Source organism: Cricetulus griseus, chromosome 9 (genome assembly GCF_003668045.3).
Source record: "Cricetulus griseus strain 17A/GY chromosome 9, alternate assembly CriGri-PICRH-1.0, whole genome shotgun sequence".
NCBI classification, from domain to species: domain Eukaryota; kingdom Metazoa; phylum Chordata; class Mammalia; order Rodentia; family Cricetidae; genus Cricetulus; species Cricetulus griseus.
Genome location: NC_048602.1, coordinates 21,883,966 through 21,908,533, shown reverse-complemented (window position 1 = coordinate 21,908,533; position 24,568 = coordinate 21,883,966). Strand labels below are relative to the sequence as shown.

Sequence of the window (24,568 nt, the reverse complement as noted above, 5' to 3'; positions counted from 1 at the left end):
GACAATATCTCTGTAGAGTGTCCCTCATTCTTTCTCCCATGTGATTCTTTCTGTGCTCTTTAATTAACACAAAGGCAAAACATTTCTTAGGAACCACCAATAAGATACCATGGAGCCATAGCTAGACACGCAACAGACACTACAATCAAGTCAGAAGCTGTGAATTACAGGCAGACAGAAGAAGAGGAAGAGAAGTGGAGGTCTCAAATTTAGGCTCTATCTTGTTCACAATCAATCCAAGGAAAGGGGATTCTTTCTATAAGTCAACACTTATATATTATGATATTTCTGAGGCTACCTTAAATGTGTTTCACCAATGAATCAATTAAGTTCCCTGCATCCACATTAAACAATAGCATATTATCTGATATATCCTCGTTTGATGACTGTTGTATGACTTCTTTACTCTTATTTTACAATCATCAGGAAAGAACTATAGTAAATGGAGTGACAGACAGGGAAGCCAGGGGCCTTGGGACTGGAGAGATGTATCCATGGTGAAAAGCACACATGCTCTTCCAGAGTTCAATTCTCCACACCTAGATCAGGTGGATCACTGTTTTCTGTAACTCCAGCTCTAGGGGTAGCTGATGTCTCTGGCCTCAGCTCTTGCTGTGATTCTCCTCAGCAGAACACGAACTGCATAGGTTTTTTTTAACACGTTTGCCTTTTCAGAGGGTGGTCACAGGGTTGCAAACTCCCTGCCCATATTATCTGTGTATCTGTCCATAACACAGGCCTCGAATGATAACCTCTGAGCACTCATTGACACCATAATCCCTGGAAGCATCCAAAGTTTTATAGAATCACGAGTGAAGCATGTTGCCTAGGTAACCAGGTCCTCATCTAGCTGCAGTAAGGACAGCTCAGCTTCATGGAGAATGAAGAAGAAGGGGTGTGGGTAAATGGAAATAGATGCTAATACAACACAGTGGTGGATCTGAGGTCAGACCATGATAAGATCTTAATCAAGAAAGCCTAACACAGAGCTCTGTGAAGATTTGTTCAGCCTCATACTCTTCCAGCCAAAGATCAATCTATTTATCTAATGCCTTGGGGAGTTGAAAGTCTTGTGTAGCTTAGAGTTAGGTTATTATGGTCAATTGATTGACTTAATATAATAATTCAATGAAAACTAGTTGAAGGGAAACTGGAGTGTTAGCAGTGATACAGAGTTAATATCAGCTGGAAAAATGAAATTCATCATTTTCATTCCTAAGCTGACAATCTCCAAGATTGATACTGTTGACATCTTACTCCACTGGAATGAGGTTCCTCCCCTAATGCCTTCATCATGGGGCTTCTTGAAATCCAAAGGCACAACGTCCCCTCTAATTCTCTAAAAAATTTCATCCAATATTGCTCATCGGTTGTCCTTGTCCCTTTTACATGCACTCCCATGTAAGATATTACCATCTCTTGAGTTTATTTTTGTTTATGAAAAATTAGTAATAGAAAACTCTGATTCAAAAGATTCATTCATGAAATTTCACCTTCACATGGTAAACCAATGACATAAAGATAATCTCAATATTTCATTGTGAGACCCAGGAGTCAGAACAGCTCAGCTGTTCCAGCAAAGAGGTCAACCCTCACTGAACCCTCATGGAGATATGCATGTGTGTGTGTGTGTGGAGATCTTTCCTTATACCTAAGGTATAGCACCAACTTGACTCCTGCCTCCCACGTAACAATTAATTCCCAAAGAGAGTGAGCCTGTAATCATTGTTCAGGATGGACAGATCAATGCCTACAACTCAGCTGCCCTGATGCCTGGTCTGTGCTCTTGAAATATATATAGTAGGGAATTAGTGAATATCACAAAGGCCTTATGCAATTGCAAAGAAAAGCGCTGTCTTAGTTAAATTTGCATCATATTAACAATATACTAAGGACATATTGCATCTTCTGTTTTCTTGGGTGGCTAGCAAAACAATTTGTCTTGGTTACAAATGGATATCAGGGCCCACAATTGGGAGGAGGGCTTGATTTGTGACAGACACCTAGAACTTAGGAAAACCAATGCTGATAGCACAACTTGGTACCAACTCAGTGAGACATGCTGCCGTAACGTTTCTTTAAAATATTTAGTGTCGCCCAAATAAAAAAGTGAGATTTAGCTGAAAATATTCCTTAATTGAATCTCCCCTATTAAACAATGGCGAGAGAGCTTACAATGAGACATCATTATACCAAAGTCAAAATTAGAAAATTGTCAAGAATTTGCAAAGACCAGCTATGATGACTTGTCATGACTAATAATTTCACAGGATCTGGAATCGATTAAGAAATAAACAGATGAGAACTTCTATAAAGGATTATGTTACTGAGCTTTTAAAGATTAGTTTATTTCATATTTTGTATACTGGTCTTTACCTCAAGGTATGTCTATCCTGGTGTCTGTGGAGGACAAGGGTGGGCATCAGATTCACTGGAATTGTGCTCATGGGTAGTGTGGTACATTAACTGGGTACTGGAAACTGAAACAATATGCTCTGGAAGATCAGCAATTGCTGTCAACCACTGAGGCAACTTTTCAGCCCATTATCTGGTTTATGAACTGTGAAGACACACTGTAAGTGTTTGTAGCGACTCCCTGTGGCCTCCAGGTAAAAGGGAGGGTGTGAGGAAAACTGAGATAGTGAATATGATTAGACAATGTCCTAGGACCTGGCCTCTGATCTCATGACAGGCCATGTCCCAAAGCATTCTTTTGGCCACAGCCACACACTGTCATACCCTGAGTGGCATTCATGAACCTCTGTTGTCCACAGACTCAGGAAGTCACAGTCATACACTCCTTCGAGAAGGAAAATCAAGGTTTTGGATAAGAAAGCTAAACATTACCTTAGGACCCAAACCAGCTTCGTGGTGTTTTTCATCAGGATTATGAAGGTCTATATCAGTGTTTCCATCATGGAAGTGCTATCTCAGAAAGCAGTGATGCCTGTGGTGACAGGGGAGGGCACATTCAGTGTCCCATCACCGACCCTGCCCACAAGAGACATAAGGTCCTGTTCTCAGGAGTCCCCATCACAGTCCACGCTGGATGATGCTGCCTCCTTCCAGAACTCTACAGTACACTGAGCCTCTCAGCGTTCTCCAGTCAACCGGAGACCTGAGAATGGACCGGGACCCTGAAGAGCTATCACCATGAAGTCTTGGAAACTTCATTATGTCCAAGAGAGTAGAACACATGATGAGTGTTCTTGCACCCTGACAAATCATCGTAGGCCAACAAATGCTGACCCACATGGACCCGTGCAGATGCTCCACTTGCTGCAAGAATGAAACCACAGACAGGGTAAATGCCCAGTGACACACTACAGCTCCTAGTCACAGGTGAGGTCTTCCTAACCAAGGACAATTTAATTCAAGACCTGAAGTTCTTTCTAGTAACTGTATGAGAGCCACAGATAGAATGTGACTGAATGGATCTGAGTTCTCCTTTGTCACAGGGTGAGATAAGGGGAGACCTGCATCAGAGCATGGTAGAGGACAGATGAAGGGAAACGATGAACTCACTGACCATCTTCCCAAGAGGGTTATCAAGAATTCATCAGTGTTTGTCAAGAAATTATCTGTTCTAAGCTGTTTGAGAGACTGACAGTCCAATGTCTCTCTGGTGTACATAGAATGAGAAATTGAGATCCCTCTATCTCTGGACAAAAGTTTAGACTGTGGTCTCTCAGTATGACTTCTCCTTCACCTCTGTGAGCAACTGGGGGACACATGGCTCTCTCTCTCTCCCTCTCTTCCCAGTGAGATGATAAACATTCTGTGACAGAAGAAGAGGCCAGCAGGTCTATTTAGAAATCTAGACTTGACACAGGCAGCAAGGATGATTCCAGAAGGTGATTGCCATAATTAATTTGAACAACTTGAAGGAGAGAATTTGAGAAGAAGAGGGATTGGAGTGGTGAGGTGACAGGAGGCACACAAGTCCTCAGAGGCAGGCCATGGTGAGATTTCAGCTGAGACAAATGGAGGAAGCAATGTGAAAACCCTTCTTCTCAATCTAAGCAATAGCAATGGCTTTCCCCTCTAGTGAGATTGATGACTACCTTAAATGTCATCCTGGAGCCTTAGTCCAGTAGCTGATGGAAGCAGAAGCAAAGATTCACAGGTAAGCATTGAGTCAAACTCCTAGAATCCAGTTGTAGAGAGGGAGGAGTGATGAGCAAAGGGGTCAAGATCATGCTGGGGAAACCCACAGAAATAACTGACCTGAGCAAGTAGGAGCTCAGAGACCAAACAGACTGCTAGGGAACCAGCAGAAGACCCCCCTGAATATGGGTGTCAGTTGGGAGCTTGGGCAGGTTATAGGACCTCTGGCAGTGAACCAGTATTGATTTATTCCTAGTGTAAGAATGGGCTTTGAGAACTCATTCCCTATGAGATTTACTCTCTCAGCCTTGATACATGTGGAGTTCCTAGGTCCTGCCCCAAATGATGTGACAGACTTTGATGATCCCCAATGGGAGGCCTCACCCTCCCTAAGGCGTGGATGGGGTGGGATGGGGAGGGATGGGGAATTGGTGGGGGGATATTGGGGGACAGGAGGGGGAGAGAACTGGGATTTTTATGCAAAATAGTGTTGCTTTTAATTTGAATAAAAATGAACTTAAAATATACGGAACTGCATATTCTTGTGTGGGCATGTGTGATGGAAAGTGGGGTGTGAGCTTCATTCGCAGGGAATAAATAATGGGAACTGTGTCTCATCAAATTGAAGAAGAATAAGAATGTAATCAAATGTCAGCAATCAAGATCTGGACTACCTGGAAAAACGATAGAAAATCACTCGCTGCTCCAACAGCAAAACTCTATATACAGTGTGGCTGTACTGGGAGCCACGGAAACTCAGCCTACAGTAAATATCCAGCCGACTAGATTCTGCCCAATACTGAGGTGGACTCAAGACAGAGAACAATAATAACTTATTATTATTACATAAGAATAATTTAAAGAAATAAGGGTAAATAAATAAGTGTAATTTAAAGTTGTAATGTAAAGTATACATATCTAAAAGGAACAAATAGAAAAAGTAGTACACAAGTGATTTTGTTTTTTTATATTTTTTATTTAAATTAGAAACACATTTGTTTTCCATGTCAATTGCAGTTCCCTTTCCCTCCCCTCCACCCCTGCTCACCACTAAACCCCTGTCCCACCCCCTCTCTGCTTCCCAGGGAGGGTGAGGCCTTCCATGGGGATCTTTAAAGTCTGTCATATCATTTGTAGCAGGGACTAGGCCCTCCTCCGGTGTTTTTGTTTTTTAAATGTATTTATTAATATGCATAGTGATTTTCCTGCATGTACACCTGCACACCAGCAGAGGGCACCAGATCTCATTATAGACAGTAGTGAGCCACCATGTGGTTGCTGGGAATTGAACTCAGGAACTCTGGAAGAGCAGTCAGTGCTCTTAACCTCTGAGCCATCTACCAGGCCCTAGTGCACACTTGTCACCCAGCACTTGAGACTGTGAGGAAGTGGATTATACACTTTATTCCATGCAGATGTGCACAGCGAGACCCTGAACAGAAACCTTCCGACATTTTGAGTATGAAGAAACATTTCACATAAAAATGCAAAAGGGAATAAAGCAAGAACACATGAAAGTTTGTATTTCTTCCGTGTAATGTTCATTCATGTCTGCTACCACCTGGTCCTGACAAAGATGAGGACAGATGAGACAGACACTGATGGGATTTTGGAAATGACATCCATTAAATATTGATGGAGTCTACTGCATGACCTGGACAGAGCCTTGGGGAAGTCACAGCCTGGTTCCTGAAGAGGGCAGTTCCCCTTCCTGTGGGGCTGCTGAAGCACAACCATGTCATGGGGAGCGCCCTGCCTCCAGAGGCCACACCCTATGTCTCCGGCCCCTTCAGACAGACTCTGTAGCTCTGCCTATGAGCACAGTTGCAGCCTCCAGGAGGAGACGCCATGACCGTCACCTTCACAGCCCTGCTCTGTCTGGGTGAGATGTGGAGATGGGGACGGATGCTGTGCTCTGGGATTGATGCTGCCCCACAGCCCAGCACGGGTCAGTTAGGAAACCCCAGGGTCTCAGGAGGTTCTGCAGAGGGGAGGACCTTCTCAAGATTCAGGGACAAACCTCTCACAGGGAACTCTCTTCCAGGGCTGACTCTGGGCCATGGGACACCAGTGCTGGCAGGTGAGTGAGTGTCTGCAGATGTCCTGACATCACTGCTCAGCAATCCTGGAGCCATGCTGGGCAGTGATGATGGAAACCAACACATGTGTGCTGCCACTGGGGAGGGCTGAGGGTTGGGATCAGGGGCTGCAATCTGAGTGTGGATGTCCTGGGTCCTAGCTGATCTTTTCCTTGCAGGAACTCTCCCTGAGCCTATCCTCAGAGTACAGCCAGACTCTGTGGTGTCAGAGCAGACTACAGTGACCTTCTTATGTGAGGGGACCAAGGGAGCCCAAGAATACCGTCTGTATAAATTGGGATATTTCATGAACAAAGAAATTTCACCAAATCCTAACAACAAGGCTGAATTCTCAATAAAAAATTAGGCCTTTATGAAGCAGGGGAATATATGGGTCAATATTGGACCCGTAATGGATGGTCAGAGCATAGTGACTCCCTGGAGCTGGTGGTGACAGGTGAGAGAACTCACCGAGTCCCATCCTCATGTTTGTCTTCTTTCTACACAGGAATGGCTCTCCTCACATCCCTGGAGGATAATGCGGCCTTTGAGGGCATTAAACTTATTCCTTCTTCTCTCCTAGGGGCCTACAGTGAACCAGGCCTGTCAGCCAATCCCAGCCCTGTGGTGACTGAAGAAGGGAGTGTCAAACTGCAGTGTGTCTCAAGCCAACCACATTATAAGTTCATTCTGATTAAGGAAGGACCACAGAAGTTCCCCTGGATACTGGACTCAGAGTATGACCGATCTACTCAGCAGTACCAGGACCTGTTTTCTGTAGGTCCTGTGACCTCCAGCCAAAGGTGGACATTCAGATGCTACAGCTTTGACAGTAATAGACCACTGGTGTGGTCAAAACCTAGTGACCCCCTGGAGCTTCTGCTCTCAGGTGAGGATCCATGAACTTTCCCTACAATGGTGTGTTCTATATGTGAGGAGCCAGGGCTACTGAGCCCACTGTCACAAATTGGAGGAGACAAAGGGACACAAGATACAAAATTCAAGGGACACAGTGACATGAGAGTCTAGGAGATCCAGGAAAGAGAGCAATCTTCATGGGGCCCTCTGTTTCTGTTACTCTGGATCAGCTTAAATAAAATCCACCAGAGCTCAGGAAACTCCACAGAAAAGAGAGAGAGGCACCTTTATTGGTGTAACACACTGTATTAAATATGCAAGGTCTTATCGAGAGAGAGAGAGGAAGAGAGAGAGAGAGAGAGAGAGAGAGAGAGAGAGAGAGAGAGAGAGAGAGGATTGCAAGAGCCAGAGCACTCAGGACACCATGAGAACACAGCCCACAGGATGAACTCAGCAGGGATCATGAGGACTCACAGAGACTGAAGCAGCAACCAAGGCTCATGCTTGGGTCTTCCCTAAGCCCTCTGCACACAGGCTGTGCCGATTTACCCTGGGCTCTTTTCTATTTTTTTCTTTAGAGGCCCTGCCTGTCCTGAAACTCACTCTGTAGACCAAACTGTCATTGAACTCAAAGACATCTGCCTGCATTTGCCTCCTGAGTGTTGGGATTAAAGGCTTGCACACCACTGCCTGACTAGCTTGAGATTTTTGGTAGACTCATAACAATAGGAGTCTGGAAGTCTCTGATTCTTTTGCCTGCACAGGAGAGCTTTTCCCTCCTACTGTGTTGCTTTCTCCAGACTTATTAGGAGGGTGTTTGCCTAGTCTGACTGCATGCTGTTATGTCATGTTCCATTAATATCACTGAGAACCCTGCTCTGTTCTGAAGGAAAACAGAGGAGCCGTGGATCTGGGGGAGAGGGATGGTGAGTGGGATGCTGACAGAGTGTATTTTTGACAGAAGCATAAATTAAATAAAAAGTGTGTTCTGCAAGTGTGAGTATCCTGTGTCACTTTCATGTCGCGTCCACCCTTGACCAGCAAGAACGACACAACACCGAGGAATCTTCTTCAACACAGTTTAATCAGGAACTTTATTTACAGTGAATGGCGGCCCCGGGTAGAGGAAGACGGGGCCTGATATAGTCTACATCTACCAATCATCTAACCCTACGTGGTGTGCCAGGATTGGTTGTCTCCAAGCAGAATTAAGAGGATACATGACCTTTACCAAATTAGGAGTTGTTTACCACAGAGAGCACTCACTGTTGGGCTGGCGGAAGGCGGAAACCGGCGCCAACTTTTGGTACTTTGCAGCTCCCAACAGTTCCCCCTTTTTGTTTTAATATTATAGGAGTAGCAGTATCTATCTGTTGTCAGATTTCAGTCATCTCTGTCTTAGGTTCAACCCCAGTGTCCCTATCTTACCCGACAAAGAGTCACTGTGTCGCCCTCACAGGCTCATGTCTTAGGTTGAAGGGAACACTTGTGTGCTTATTCGCTCAGCAAGAGGGTAGGTGCCTGTCATTGAGCATGACTGATTCAGATACGCATCACTCAGTAAGGGCGAGACAGACATCTATTTGTCTGTCAGCATGGATAACCATGCTTGAGGGGATTGTCCTGCTTCCACAGCAGCAAAGGCCTGTACCAACATGGCAGCTTGGGATTTTTGTGACTTCCTGATCCTGCATAGGCACCACAGGCAAACAAAAATGGCTAACAACATCATGGAAAGCATAACTCCTACCCAGCCCATTCCTTAACTAAACTAAAGGCTTGCTTAAGGGTAGTTAAGAGGGTATTAACAGTGGGCAGGCTCAGGCGTGTAGCATTCACGACAACCATCTGTTGTGTTAGGGGTGTCTGTCAGGTTCTTGAACTGTTGACTCCAATTTCCCTGAAGGTAGGCACTCAGCTGCCAACTCAGGTTGCTGTTCTCCGTGAAATTGTTGGATATCCTGGAGGTGATACATCAAGAAGAAAAGGAATGAATGCATCCTATGGAAGTTAAGGTTACTAAATCATCCACCTGTTCCTGCAACAGGTCCACTCTTTGGTTCACAGTTAGAATGCCAGCTTTTAAGTGGTCATCAATAGATCTTAAGGTAGTTAATGTTGTAGCTGTTTTTTCCACAATGTCATTGACTGTCTCAGCTGATTGGACCTGAGCAGCCATGGCAATGGTGGCAGTCATAGCCACTGCTGCAGAAAGGGTAATGGCAGTAACCAATGCTGCAGTTATGCCAAAATCCCATTTGGTTCTGATGATTTCCGTAATGGGAAACGTTCCTGTATCCACTTTGACCGGAATAGGAACATACATAGGAATCCTCATCACTACTGCTGTATTAGCAGAACCATTCCAACATTGACTAGCAATGCAGGAGACGTCAGTCAAATTGCACGAGATCACTTCTTTGGTAGCATTAGAAGCATTAGAGAGCAGAAAGATAAAAGGAGCTTTTAAACATACTGGGCTAGCTGGAACAGTGAGATTATTCAAAGTTTTATGTATTGATAGATTCTTAAGAGAAGGTCCCTTCTCATCCCTAGCAGTCCCCCAGCAAGCCCTTAAAAGCAATCTCATTACCCAATTAACTCATGCCACCTGGCAATCCCAGATAGCAAGCTCATTACCCAATTAGCTCCTGCCACCCGGCGATCCCGGAGAGGTCACAGCTGGAGGAGGCACACCAGATCCACTAAGGGCTTCCAAATAAGGCTTGTTTACAGCTAAGCTCCGTCTCCCTGACATCCAGCCAGGCGCCATCTTGGGGCTGTGGCTCCCCACAGTTCCCCCTTTTTTATTTTAAAAATAACACAACAGGCAAGGGTAGAGGTCTGATCCCTGAAATCAAGGGACTTTGTAATGACCCCACGCCCAGTTATCAGCCGAGCTGGTGCCACACCTGTCCGGTATCTTTTCTCAGAGATGGGAGTACGATACCAACCCATATGCAATCAGACATGACCTTCATGAAGCTGCGGAACGCCGACTTCAAGTGCAGTACTTCATCTCGCAGCCTGAGTGGGATGACTGCTTAGCTCTTTAGTACTGTTAGCCAAGCCTGAGGTGACTGCTCTGCCTCCAGGGCTGCGAAGGCTTGTGCATTCATGGCATTACTTCTCCTCTGTGTGATCCTCATCCTGCAGATACACCATAAAGCTATGAAACTAACTAGGATAAGCATTCCTCCCAGGGCACCCATTCCCGCCCACTCTTTCAGATGATTCATAGCTTGAGTGATCCACGCAGACAGCCCCTCCGCAACCGAGATGTCCACCCTGGTGGAATTCACGTGCACTATGGAGAGTCTCAGCTGCTGCATCAGCTTGTCAAAATCCCCAGACCAGTTGCCTAGAAGATACTATGAAGGTTGTTTAGACATGTTTGCTGCTAAGGAATAATTTTGATAGGAAACAGCTGTTACACACAAACCAGGCATTCTCCATTCACATCCCAACTGTGCCAATTGCCATAAAGTATCCAATTGTTCCTGTACTAGATCAATGCGTTGATTCAAAACCATAATGCCACCTTTCAATTGAGCATTAAGGGTAGATTGGATATCCAACGCAGTGGCCACATTACAAACACAAAGGGAGGCCAGACACACACAGGAGTAGGAGCAAAGGATATATTCCTACCAGGAGCTAACAAACTAACTGTACTTTCAAAGATCTGAAAGGTATTCCAACGAAAAGAGGCATTTAATCCCTTCCTCTCCAAGGTCTTTACCAATTCTCCATATGCTAAGTGCAGCAATTTCAACTCCTTACTAGTTAACAGAATGTCATCCATATAGTGGACACATCTCATAGCAGGGTATTTCTCTCTAATAGGAGCAATAGCATGACACACAGAAAGCTGACACATAGTGGGGCTATTGTCCATACCCTGGAGTAAAACCACCCACTCATATAATGGTATATAACGGTATGGAGAATAGAAGGTAAAGTAAAAGCAAACCTAACACTATGCTGCACACACCACAAATCAGGTTCTTCATGATTGGGTAGGGCTGACAACAACGGTAAACCGAGCTGCACAGGCCCCATGACTTGCATCTGTTTATTTCCTTCAGCTGTTCTAACACCTCCTGCCCCTTTTCTACAGCCTTGCGGCATCTTTGATCCTCTAGACAGCTGCGAACCATTTTCCAAATAGGCTGCATCCCTGGCTTCATCGTTCCCTGTGCCCAGGCAAAATCTAGATCTTTTCCAAGCTTATCCCAACTAGCAACGCAGAGATTGCCCGAAACCGAGAACCAGGGTGCAATGGCGTGGCATTCGTTCAGGAAACTCTGCAACGTGGCTTTAGTTAACTTTAAGTTTTAGAATGAAGCACCTTGGTGCTCCTTTACCAGAGACCTATCTCCGCATTCACCGCGGAATTTATGGTCCCAACTCACCTTGGGAACTTACCGGTGCCACCCCGACTGTGAGAAGTTCTGATTCCCCTTATGGGCCACCACTTGTTGCATCCACCCTTGACTAGCAAGAACGACACAACACTGAGGAATCTTCTTCAACACAGTTTAATCGGGAACTTTATTTACAGTGAAATGGCGGCCCCGGGTAGTGGAAGACGGGGCCTGATATAGTCTACATCTACCAATCACCTAACCCTACGTGGTGCGCCAGGATTGGTTGTCTCCAAGCAGAATTAAGAGGATACATGACCTTTACCAAATTAGGAGTTGTTTACCACACAGAGCACTCGCCGTCGGGCTGGCGGAAGGCAGAAACTGGTGCCAACTTTTGGGCGCGGTACTTTGCAGCTCTCAACACTTTCAGACAGACCCACCCCCTTCTCTCCTGTTTCCTTGCAGGGACCCTCCACAAACCCACCATCAAGGCTGAGCCAGGCCCTGTGGTCGCCTTAGGAAGCCCCATGAACATCTCTTGCCAGGGGACCCTGGATGCAGAAATGTGTTTTTGCATAAAGAGGGAAGCCAACAAACCTGGGGTACACAGACCCCAAAGGAGCCTCAGAACAAGTCCATATTCTACATTTCTTCTGTAACAGAAGACTCTGGGGGGCAATATCGCTGTTACTGTTACAGCTCAGCTGGCTGGTCAGAGCGTAGTGACTTCCTGGAACTGGTGGTGACAGGTGAGGGGACAGTGAGAGTCGCAGCCCCAGGATCTGCTCTCAGCAGTATTCTCTCCCAAAGCCTGGCCTTGACAGCATTGTGACTGTGTAATCACATGTAACAGACTGCCTCCTTCTGTCCTAGGAATCTATGACAGTAAACTCAGTCTGTCAGCACGGCCCAGCCATGTGGTGACCTCAGGAGGGAAAGTGACTCTCCAGTGTGTCTCACAGGTGTCCTATCACAAGTTCTTCCTCACCAAGGAAGATCAGAAATTCTCCAGCTCCCTGATCTCACAGTATATAAACAGTACTATGCAGTACCAAGCCTTATTCTCTATAGATCATGTAACAGCAGACCACACAGGGACATTCCGATGCTATGGATACTACAAGCAAACCACACAGCTGTGGTCAGCACCCAGTGAGATCTGGAAATACACATCTCAGATGAGTCAGCCCCATCACTGATCAATCTTTTTTGACACCCTAAGCCCTTTGTCATGACCCTGTCCCACTGGGTAGTTGCAGGTAAAGAGTGAAAAAGAAAGATCCTGATTGCTGAGCCAGAGCCCCACTCCTGGGGAGAAGCAGTGACATGTGCAGGGCATGATGGGAAGGAATAGGTGTTTGGTGAAAACCATCTCCTCAATCACTAGGCTGTCACCTTCCCTCCAGGCCTGTCCAAGAAGCCCTCTCTGCTGACTCACCAAGGCCATATCCTGGACCCTGGAGAGAGCCTCACCCTGCAGTGTTGCTCTGACATCAACTATGACAGATTTGCTCTGTACAAGGTGGGGGAAGACATCTTCACCAAGCGGTATGGCCAGAGGACCCAGGATGGGCTCTCCTTAGCCAACTTCACACTGGGCTATGTGAGCCACTCTACTGGAGGCCAATACAGATGCTATGGAGCACACAACCTCTCCTCTGAGTGGTCAGCCTCCAGTGATCCCCTGGACATCATGATCACAGGTGAGGAACAAATGAGATTCTATGTAGTATCTAATCTCAGCATGAGCTCTCATGGGGGACCTAAGAGCTGAGGCTGGGATAGGGACTTGGATCTTATTTGGGAACAGATGGAGAGACAGGAAGCAGGAGAGAAAGTAAGGCAGAGATAAGACAGAGTCACAAGTGCCCAGAGCAAATCCTTGTGAAGTCTCAGCTGAGAACATTGAAGGCAGCCTCTCATTATTTCTGTTCTCTTTAGGATAGCTTCCTGACAGTCCTTCCCTCTCAGTGAAGCCAAACTCAACAGTACAGTCTGGAGACAACGTGACCCTGCTGTGTCAGTCAACATACACGACAGACACTTTCATTCTGTCCTAGGAGGGAGCAGCACACCAACCCCAGCGAATGAAATCCAAGTCCCAAGATGGGGAGTTTCAGGCAGAATTCTCTATGACTGCTGCGACCTCTGCCCTCTCAGGCACCTACAGGTGCTACAGGTCTCAAGACTCGTCTCCCTACCTGTTGTCACATGCCAGTGCCCCTGTGGAGCTCTCTGTCTCAGGTGAGGTTACTCTGAACTCTCAGGGTGACTAGAAATCCAAACACTAGAAGAGCCCTTGACTTGGGTGGGATTAAAGGGACAACAAGAAGGGTGAGTCAGAAGGCTCTTTCCCTGACAGAGAAGCGGATGTCAGCAGGGTCCCTTAAGTAATGTCCACTCCATCCTCTATTGCAATCTAGGTTTGGGGTAGACAGCACAACAATCTTGGAGAAGTTACAGAGCAGAGACAGGAGAGACAGCAGAGGCAGGTCCCTGAGTTAGCATCTAAACCTCACCCTGTACTGCTTCCTAGGACACATTATATCCTCAGCCCACCACCCTCAAGTCCCTTGCCAACAGCTGGTAGGTATCAGGCACATCAGTGGAGGGAGTAAGGTCTATCCCCAAGCTGCCTCACCTGAGCCCACCAAAGTCCTCATTTCTCTGTCACTTAGCTTGTGAGTATGTGAGGCAAACAGAGACCCCAGAAGCCCATATCTTAGAGGGTGGGATTCAGAACATGGTGTCCAGAGAGAGGTCTTTTGGCTCAGATCGAAGGAATGGACAGGTGAGGTGGAGATCAGGGATCCCAGACACTCACCTCCCCATCAGCCTCTAAGGTCCTGAGAAATCAACTATCACCTGCATTGAGTCAGGCACCAGAAGTCTATGTAATCATCCTATTGGATGTGGTGCCCAGATGGTCAATAGCTAGTTATGGGCTGCATACAGCTTCTTCTGGAGATGCTGACTTGGACAAGTCCTTCCCATTTTGGGCTGGCTGCTGGTTTTCTGAGTATAAAGAGAATAGGCCTGACCCACATGTGTAAATTTCTTTCAGTGCTGGCCTTGAATGGCACCTCTACTAACAGAGGAGGCCTGCAGATCCTGAGTCTGCAGTAGGTCTCCCCCACCATGGGAAACCTGGGTATGGTGGTGTAGCCCTGTAATCCCAACATGGATGGCCTCACACTTCCTGTCCTTCTGCCTTGGTCCCTGCATTTACAAACATATATTCACTTCATTTTCTTAAACATTTATTGTGTTTTATTTATGTGTCTGTGTGATTTCATGTCATGTATATACAGATGCCCATGGAGGCCAGAGTAGACACTGAACCCGGAGTTATAGGTGTTTGTGAGCTTCATGCTGTGGGTGCTGGGAACTGAACTCGGGTCCTCAGCAAGAGCAGTGCCTGCCTTTAACCACAGAGCCACCTCTCCAGTCTCCTACATTTGTTCAAAATGTAATAATATCAGAACAGGATTAACAATTTTATACCATCATATTGGGGTCTGTACATCAAATGGTCAGATTCCTTGATATCAATAAGCTATTTCATTTCTTAATAAATACAAAGTCTGGGAGGAGAAACTATGGACAGTATGTAAAACAAATGAAAATGCTATATAAAGAAAAGAAAAAATTAAACACAAAATCTGAGTGACTTCCCACACATTGAACACACTGTCACAAGAAATGTTCCCCTTTGGGAGAAGAGGACGGGAGAGTAGAAGGAGGGGGGTCAGGAAGACTGAGACAGAGGAGGAATAGAGGAGAGCAAGAAAAGAGAAACCTTAATAGTGGGGGACGGTATGGGCTTAAAGAGAAATCTGGCACTAGGGAAATGTCCAGAGATCCACACAGATGACCCCAACTATGAAGCTAAGCAATAATGAGATTGATGACTACCTTAATTACCATCCTACCCTAATTACTATCCTAGAGCCTTCATCTGGGAGATGAGAGAAGCAGAAGCAGATACCCACATCTAAGCACTAAGCCATACTCCTGCAATCCAGTTTTTGAGTGGGAGGGGGGATGAGCAAAGTGGTCAAGACCGTGCTAGAGAAACCTACAACAAGAGCTGACCTGAGCACAAGGATCCCAGTCGTAAAACTGGGGAACCAGCATTGGACCAAAACAAGTCCTCTGAAGGTGGGTGCCAGTCAGGAGGCCTGGGCAGTCAATGTGACCTCTAACAGTGGAGTAAGTATATATCCCTAGTGCACAAATGGACTTCAGGAGCCGATTCCCTAGGGAGGGGATGCTATTTCAGCCCAGATACACAGAGGAGGACTTCCGCCCTTCCTCAAATGATGTGACAGACTTTGATGTTCCCCCATGGAAGGACTCACTGTCCTTGGGGAGTGGGCTGGGGGTGGGGTGTAGGAGTAAGTTGGGGGCATGGGAGGATGGGAAGTTGAAGGAATAGGGGACTGATATTAAAATAAGATTTTTTTCTAAATAAAAAGAATTATAAAAATTTAAAAAGGATGAAAAGTTCCACTTTGGAAATTCTCATCCTGGTAGTTGGTGATTTTTTTCAATTGTTTGTGCATTTCAAATAAAGACATTATGAAACTAGAGAAAGAAGAAATAACTCAATATAGTTTATCAAACCAGAAAATACTTATTAACAAAACCTGATAAAGGAAACCTGATTAAGAAAACCTAGGAAGAAAGTTCTTTCACACCAGTTTAGGTGTGATCTGTTTAAAAAATTAATTAACTCACAACCAGGGCACCTGCATGGGACTGTTCTAGGCCCTCTGCATACATATCACATTTGTGTGAGTTGGGAGCAATGTTCTCTGACTCTGTTACCTGCTTTGGGAACCCATTCCTCCTAATGGATTGCCTCATCCAACCTTGAGAGAAAGGAGGTGCTTCGTCTCACTGCATCTTGACAGACCATGGCTGGCTGATATCCACGGAGGCCCTCCATTTTCTGAAGAGAAACAGAGGAGGAATGGATGGGGCAGGTTTAGGGTTGGAAGTGAGGGACTTGGAAAAGAGGAGGAAAGAGAAACTTTGATTGGTCTATAAAAAATGAAGAAAGAAGGAAAAAACTAAAATAAGGTTCAATAACAATTTTTAAGGACATCAAACCATATTGATAATTATGTTTTGCTTCTTTTTCTTTCATTTCTTCTTTTTTCTGTTTGTTTTAATATTGTTTTGTAAGTCTGTCTATTTTAATATTTGTTTTGAAGACAATAAGTAGCTTAAAATTCAAAAATTGGTGGCCCTAGTGGCACAGTCCCCATACCACAGCTACTTGAGGGGCTGATGCAGGACAATTTAAAATGAAAAATCTTTTTTAGCTGAAGAGTGGATTCCAGGCCATTCTGGACAAATTAGTGAGATCCAGTCCCCAAATAAAAGGTAAAAGAATCTCTTGGGGTGTAGCTCAGTGGTATAGCACCTGCTTTGTGTCTTTTGAGTCTCACTGTATAGCAATGACTGACCTGGAACTAACTATATCAGACTGCCCTCAAAGTCATTGGTCTTCAGAATGTTGGGATGAGAGATATCCATCACCATATCCAGTTTAGGATTTCCTAGTTCTGTGAAGAATGTCATTGGAATTTTTAGGGGAACTGTGGAGAATCTCTGCATCTCTTTGGTTCATATATCATTTTCACATGACTTACTCATGAACAGAGAAAACCAATCCATGTTATGTTTTCTCCAATTTCATGTGTTGTGTGTATGTGGGTGATGTGTGTGTGTTTGAATACAGTGCTTGTAGATTCTCAGATCAATGCTGGATGTCTTTATCTCTTGTTCTCTATCTTTTTGGAGGGAAGAGTTGGGGAAATAAGATCCAAGATTTCTCACTGAACCCAGAGTCCCGGAATTTGGGTAGTTGGGTGACCAGTGAGCTCCAGGAATCTTCCTGTCTCTACCTCCCCAGCACTGGGGTTTTTGAGAAATGCACATGAAATGTTTTGATGTTGGCCTTAGCATGGCTTAGGTCACATGGTCCATTCTCTAGATATGACTGTCCACATGTTTGTGTAGGCTGCACTCAATTTCTCCCTCCACCTGAGCAGAAACATTTGTTTCATTTTTCTTTTGTTATTGTTGTTGTTGTTTTGAGACAAGGACTCTCAACAGACCCTTGGCTGTCCTGGAATTCACTATGTAGATTGGTAGGTCTTAAACTCACAAATATTCCACCTTCCTCTGCCTCCAAAGAGCTGGATTTAAAGGGAAGTGCCATCACCACTAGCAGCTGAGTAGGCCTTAGGAGAATACACTAATCCACACCTCACTCTGTCCTCATGGAAAACATGACCTGGTCCTGTCATACTTTCATCTGAATATGGTAAGCCCAGTGTGGGAGGACATATGTCCTGGTCCTGATCCTTGATGTCTAGAGTGAAATCTAGACACTGATTCTCGGATAGTAAAAACACTGGAGGTCAATAGAAGAGGTACAAGGATCTGGGAAGAATCATGACACCATCCAGCACAGACACTCGAAGGTTTTTATCCACTGTGTGCACACTAGTTCACAGGACGTCATGCAACACATGAAGGGATCAGGTTGCTAGTGGAAGCTTGAAGAGAATACATTGCCCAGCCTCCAGGAGTAAAAGGTTGTCCTAACTTCACACATTACCAGTAATATTTCCTAACACTTAAGACGCTTCTGCCTGGAGCAGTGGGAACAGGGATGAGCAACATCAAAGTAAACCAGAAGAGAAAGGGCTGGATGCATCCAGCAGAGAAACCCAGCATCTGTGAAATTACAGACCCTCCTACTATACCTAAGTCAGAAAACCACACACTGGCATCAGGGAATGAAAGTGACCAAGTCATGGGTCCCAAACTTTGCTTCCATGAATTGCACTCTGAGACTGTTTGCTTCAAGTTGCATCTGATGTCTCTTAGCATAAATTAAACAGGAAAGTGTCCCACAGATAAGACTCTAATCTGATCAAAGCACTTCCTCTAATGAGGTTCCCTTTATCCCAAGTGACATTAGCCTATGTCAAGATGACAAGAAATAACCAATGCCCTCTCCCACCCCAGGTAATACTCTCACAAATAAGAATCCATATATGAACCCTCCCATACAATGAGACGAGTTTGTTCTCACACTAACCCTGAAAAAGTGGTTATTACCCTCATTGTACCCCAAGGAAGGGCAGAGGGAGATTATTACCAGCATCAGTTTGTAATTTGGCAAATGTTATTTTGGACATCACATAGCAGCCAGATAATTTGATCTCCTAAGCATTAGTGCTGAGGGCAGTGAGACAGGATCTGCAGTGTCACATCAGGAACTGTGGTCCAGATAGAAAGGAAAGGGGGGGTATAGTAAGGAGGATTGGAAGCAGAGAGCAGAGTCAGAGGGGCTTCCTGTGACAGAAATGAAGAAGTCAAAGAAATAAGGAAATTACCACAAGTTACAAACCACAAGCCCAGGCAAAGAGGAAATCCTTCTTCCCCAGTGGGTCACCTAAGGTTTGCATAACTCTTTCTAAACATTCTCTGTCATTATCTGTATTGGCCATGGTTGATGCTCCAATCAACCTCAGGAGTGAAGACCCTTATATTCAGTTTCTCCATTGTTCCATTCTCATTCTAATACTAACCTGAAACATTCCCAACCAGAGCTGTTTCTGCCACTGTCTCCGGGACATTGCACAGCCCAAGTGCAGTGAAGACTCAAACATCTGTCTATACTCTTGATCCATCCACCTTCTTCAGCCCTACAGTTCCCTGCCCACACTTAATCCATTTCTCTGAACACCTCAGTCCTGCGTCTGTCTTTCTTCTCTGGTCTTTGCCCTCCTCTATGCCAAATCCTTCCTAAGGGCCCTACCTCCTGCAGTATCACAGAATCCTGTCCCCATGTTATAATCTCTCTGCCAGCAAACTCATTCTACACAAAAGGCAAATTCAATTTAGAACAGAAGAAGCATTTCACGCCACTGATGGATGCATTGTCTGGGTTCAGGTTACTACTAGAGATTTATCACAATTTAGTTCCAATAGGTTCCTCCTACAACTGACTCCCTAGAGCAGCCACAAGGTCAAATACTCCTTTGCCTGAACGTTTCCATTATTTAAAGTAAATCCATTGATCATAGCCATTGCACAAGAGTGAGATGGAGTCACAGAAACCTGTGAAAGTGTCATTTTTCAGAGCACCTGATGGTCTTTCTTGATGTGTGAGCACTCCTAAGTGTGTCTTACCCTCTGATCAGGACTAGACCCCACCCATCTTCAATGCAGCCTCAACCCTGGACTCAATTGATTTCCACCACTAGAGACTATTAATTGTAGCTCCCTTAATTGCAGAAAGCTGCCACTAATTTACCCACCATTAGCACCTTCTAAAACAGGCTTCTTCAGTCCCAGGAAGTAACCAATTGGTGTCACCAGTAACTGTATGCCCTTCGAGTAAATGGATGTGATAATAATCACACTACATGGGTATTTGAAGGAGCAATTCTAGCTCTAGAGGAGAAAGGGCTTCACTCCACATGAACTGTAGTCATGTGCTCAGTGACTCTCTGTGGATTTATAAGACGCGAAATCACAGCCTGTAAATTCACCAAAGCAATTTAAGGACCAGAAAGATGAGTACTTGTCACAAGAATCCAGATGTTAAATTGAGAGGTTGAAGAAATGAAAGACAAAATGCAGACGATGCCACTTATGAGTGAGTAAATACTGAGTTTTTTTCAATGTCTGGGTTCCTCACTCAGGATGATTTTTTTCTAGTTTCTCCCATTTCCCGGCAAATTTCATGTTACTATGTTTACAGATGAATATTACTCCCTTGTGTATATTTCCATACATGGGTTCATGTAGATGTTCCCACTTACTGCAAGAATAAAACCTCAGGTGTGGTCAGTGCCCAGCAACACTCTGTAGCTGGGTCAAAGGTGAGGAGTCCCAACCCTGAAGCAATCATTTCAAGTCCTTCTTCTATGCCTATTTTTCTTAGGTTTGTTCTTCTCACCATGTCCAATATTTTCTGGATATTTTGTGTTAGGGATTTGTTGGATTTGGGATTTTCTTTGGTTGATGACTGTATATCCTCTGATGAGTCTTCAACACCTGAGATTGTATTCTATTGGTTATGCTTACACCAGTGGTTCCTGCTCTTTTACCCAGCTTTTCTGTTTCCAGCATCTCCTCATTCTGTGTTTTCCTTATTGTTTCTAATCCTGCTTTCGAACCATAAACTGTTTGAATTGTTTCCTTTACTTGCTTGGTTGTTTTTTCTTGACTTTCTTTAAATTCTTTAAGAGATTTGTTTATTTCTTGGAATTTTTTGGTTTGTCTTTTCCTCCATTTCATGTGGGTTTTTTTGCTTATTTTTTCTTCTATTTCTTTAAGGGATTTTCTTGTTTCCTCTTTCATGGTCTCTGTCATCTTCATAAGATAATTTTTACAGTCCATCTCTTCTTCATCTTATGCATTGGGATTTTCAGTTCTTGCTGGTGTGGAGTCCCTAGATTCTGGTGGTGTCATATTGGTCTTTCTGTTGTTGAGTGTGTTCTTATTCTGTTGTCTTCCCAACCCTTCTTTCTGTGGGAGCAGGTGGGGTCTCTTTCTCTCTCAGGTGGAAGGCAGAGGGCAGAGACCCAAGGGGGGAAAAGGGTGAGATGCATCTGGACTCAGGGTGGGCTTTTCGGTCTGGGCAGGTCCACTCTTGTCCATGGGAGTCTCAGGAAGAAGCGAGCAGGGGGTGATGGGGGAAGTTGGGGGCAGAGCAGCACCCAGACTCACCTCAGGCAGCAGGAAGAGGGTAGAAGGCAGAGGGGAAACACCAACGTGAGATTTCAACTAAGAAAAATGTAAGACTAAAGTTGAATTCCCTTCTTTCTCTCACACAGCTCTCTATAAAGAATTCTCAGCACTGTAGCCAGGGCCTGATTGTTTCCCTAGGACAGACAGGGCCCTGATCATTTCATTATGAAGCTTGGTGGAAAATTCCTCTATTCTAGGGATAGACTAAAAATCCAGAACTGTATATTATCAGGAAACAAACACATCTTAGCTTGTGTATGGAATGATAGACCCAATCATCATGACCTTCGTGCAGAATTCAAGGTTAGATTATATATGTCACCCTTCAAACTTATGTATTTGTTTGAGTGTGCATGTGTGGTAGAGTGTGGGTGTGTAGGCTTCAATCATAGCGGAATACATGATGGGAAATGTGTTTTCTCAAATGGAAAAGGATTTAATCAAAAGTCAGTAATCAAGATCTGAACCTACTTGAAAAAGAAGAGGAAATCACTCACTCACTCCTAAAAAACGGAAAAACAATAGGCACAGTGTGACTGCCTCAGGAGTCACACGAACATAGACCCTACACTCAAGATCCAGCCACTTAGGTTCTGCCCAGTACTGAGGTGGATCCAAGACAGAGACTCCCCTTACTCCAGCTTGAGTTGCTTGTGAAAAGCAACAGTAGCCGTTCTCTGCTGGGCAAATAGTAATGGACACACAGGGTTAAAGAACTAACACAGCAGAGATGGGGAGATGGCTCGGAGGTTAAGAGCACTGACTGCTCTTCCAGAATTCCTGAATTCAATCACCAGCCACAGTATTGTGGCTCAGAACCCTCTTAATGAGATCTAGCGCCCTCTTCTGGCCTGCAGGCAGAACACTGCATACACAATAAATAAATAAATAAATAAATAAATAAATAAATAAATAAAACTTAATGAAAAAGAAAAGAACTAACAGAGCAGAGTCCGTCAGGCTATATGGTCAGCCATTGTGGTGAATGCAGAGTGCCATGGGTGGAGTCCATGGGGCAAGGTTGGAGAAGAATCGTGACCCTAACATCCTGGATGGTTCTTATCCACCAGCAAATGTGATGCCTCTCCTGGAACTCTAATCCAATCCACCTGTGTCAGAGAGCACTGATGAGATGCCAGGTGTGACAATCAGTCATCTGAAGCAAGTTCACCACATGGAACTCACCTAACCATGTCAAATGCACGTGTTCAGTTTTGCACTGTTGTGTGAAAAAAATAAAAAACCCAACAAGTCACTCCAGAGTGAATTTTGTCTTTTGCAACAGCAGGCAAACCAGCCTGTAGTTAACTGACTTTTGCTTCACAAAAGTCATGTTATTGTTATACAATTTACACCTGTTTAGTCAATTTCACCTACCAAATCCTTGTATCTGAATCTCCCAAAAGAAGACAAATGCCAAAGCAATTCTCAGTCATGGGACTTCTCACTTTTCTGAGTTCTCCTACAACCAAGTTTTGCATAGGTTTCAACTTTTTGAGACAGGGTTTCTCTGTGGCTTTGGAGGCTGTCCTGGAACTCGCTCTTGTAGACCAGGCTGGTGTCGAACTCACAGAGATCCGCCTGCCTCTGCCTCCCGAGTGCTAGGATTAAAGGCGTGTGCCACTAACGGCCAGCTAGGTATACATATTTCAAATGGAGGATATTCAAAACAAAATGTAGCTATCAAAATAGCAACTCAAACCCCAAGTGCAAATACAAGCTAGCAAAAATACTCTTCGGTAACGTCTACTACACAACCAGGAGGGGGCAGCACCTGTTCTCACTGACAGTGATACCTGTGGGAGGTTGATGTGAATTAGCTCAGGGCACTCAGAGCAACCTTGACTGGTTCAAATGGAATGCCCATCACTACTCTCAGGACACACAGCTGCTCATGAAATAAATAGGAAAGAGACACTATAGCCATGTGACACACTGGCCATGACAATTAGCAAATGTGTAAACACACAGGAGTTGGGTTAGGAATATCCCATTAGAAATAGATATGATGAAATACTTGGGACATATCCTCAGTGTGGGAGCTCTATAGTAAATATATTCTCATTATTTCTTTGAAGATGATTACATCAATAAAATGTATTTGATCATGTCCGCCACATACTCTAGGGGACTTTTTCTTTCCAAATAAGAGAGGGCCTCATATGGCCATGGTAACCCCAAACCCATCGCTTAATATGAATTCCCTTAAACTCCCAATACTCTTAGCTCTACCTCCTGAGTGATGACGTCAAAGACTTGAGCCACAACATTAGCTTTATGCAGCACTGGGGGTCAAACCCAGACTTCTAAGAATGTCACACAAGTACTCTGCCAACTGAGCAATTTTCTGATTCCATAAAGGACATACAGAGACTGACATACTAGGTGGTAATTACTCACATTGACATTAATGCAAAAAAAGGAATTTAAAGATGTCATTTTCGCTCAGCAAAAAGTGGGAAATACTCAGTGACCTCTATCTCATTCTCCATGTGACCAACAGGACATGTGAGTGGCCTGGACCCAGCCTTTGAAGTGATGCTAATTTAGAGAATCTTCCCCATGTGACATCTTTCTAGCATGCTGTCATTACTGAAGAGAAGGTTGAAAATTGTTGAGACCCAGAGGTGGTAGAGGATGACAATGAACACTTTTCTGGATGCTGCAGGAAGTCACACATCTGAGCTCATAGTGGCTGTGATGTCATCTACAACCTCATGTGAGCCAATTGTAGAACTAAGGCAGCATGGGGAAGGAAGATGGGCACAGTGTCCCACCCATAGATGAAGAGCAAATGGCATCTGATGCCCCCTGGGAGTGGGAAAGTCAGTTTTCTTTAATGGTGTGGCCCCGGGTACTGTGTCCGAGCATTTGGGAAGCACAGATTGAACTGCACGGGAGGAAGGGAATAGAAGGTTAAATGTAAGAAGGGGCAGTGGATTTCCATCAACCAGCAGGTCACAGAAGGAATGAAAAAGAAAATCAGATCAGTGAGGACGGAACCAGTAAGAGAGGGGTGGGGTGGAAGGTGAACCATCAAAACATAATACATACTGACATGACCTTTTCATACACTAAAAAATTAAACCCATGACCAAGTGTGGTGCCCACAACTTTAATCCAAACACTGCTGAAGCAGAGAGTTCCAGACAAACCTGGTCTATATAACCAGGACAGCCCGGGCTCCACTGAGAGAACCTGTTTCAAATCAGCAACAATCATAATTAAACCAATAGGCGTAAGGAATGATAGCAGATGAAATAAATTTAAGGTAAATCAGAAACTGAACAGTGCAGGAGGAAGCAGGTGTGTCTCAAGGGAGGAGTATGTGCTCAGAATCCCGGAGGCCCTGCCATCGTTCCCTGGCTCCAA

The 24,568-nt window shown here is 44.7% G+C and overlaps 1 protein-coding gene across 1 annotated transcript; it reads left to right on the top strand.

Annotated features, from left to right (window-relative positions):
• The first annotated feature begins 5,955 nt into the window (after positions 1 to 5,955).
• Positions 5,956 to 14,539, top strand: LOC100763364 (leukocyte immunoglobulin-like receptor subfamily B member 3). The gene is given in 11 exon segments (XM_035449158.1): positions 5,956 to 5,989; positions 6,152 to 6,187; positions 6,365 to 6,547; positions 6,550 to 6,642; positions 6,769 to 7,074; positions 11,879 to 11,977; positions 11,980 to 12,162; positions 12,287 to 12,595; positions 12,820 to 13,116; positions 13,355 to 13,657; positions 14,478 to 14,539. Coding segments are annotated over 11 exon segments (1,905 nt in total).
• Positions 14,540 to 24,568: the final 10,029 nt, after the last annotated feature.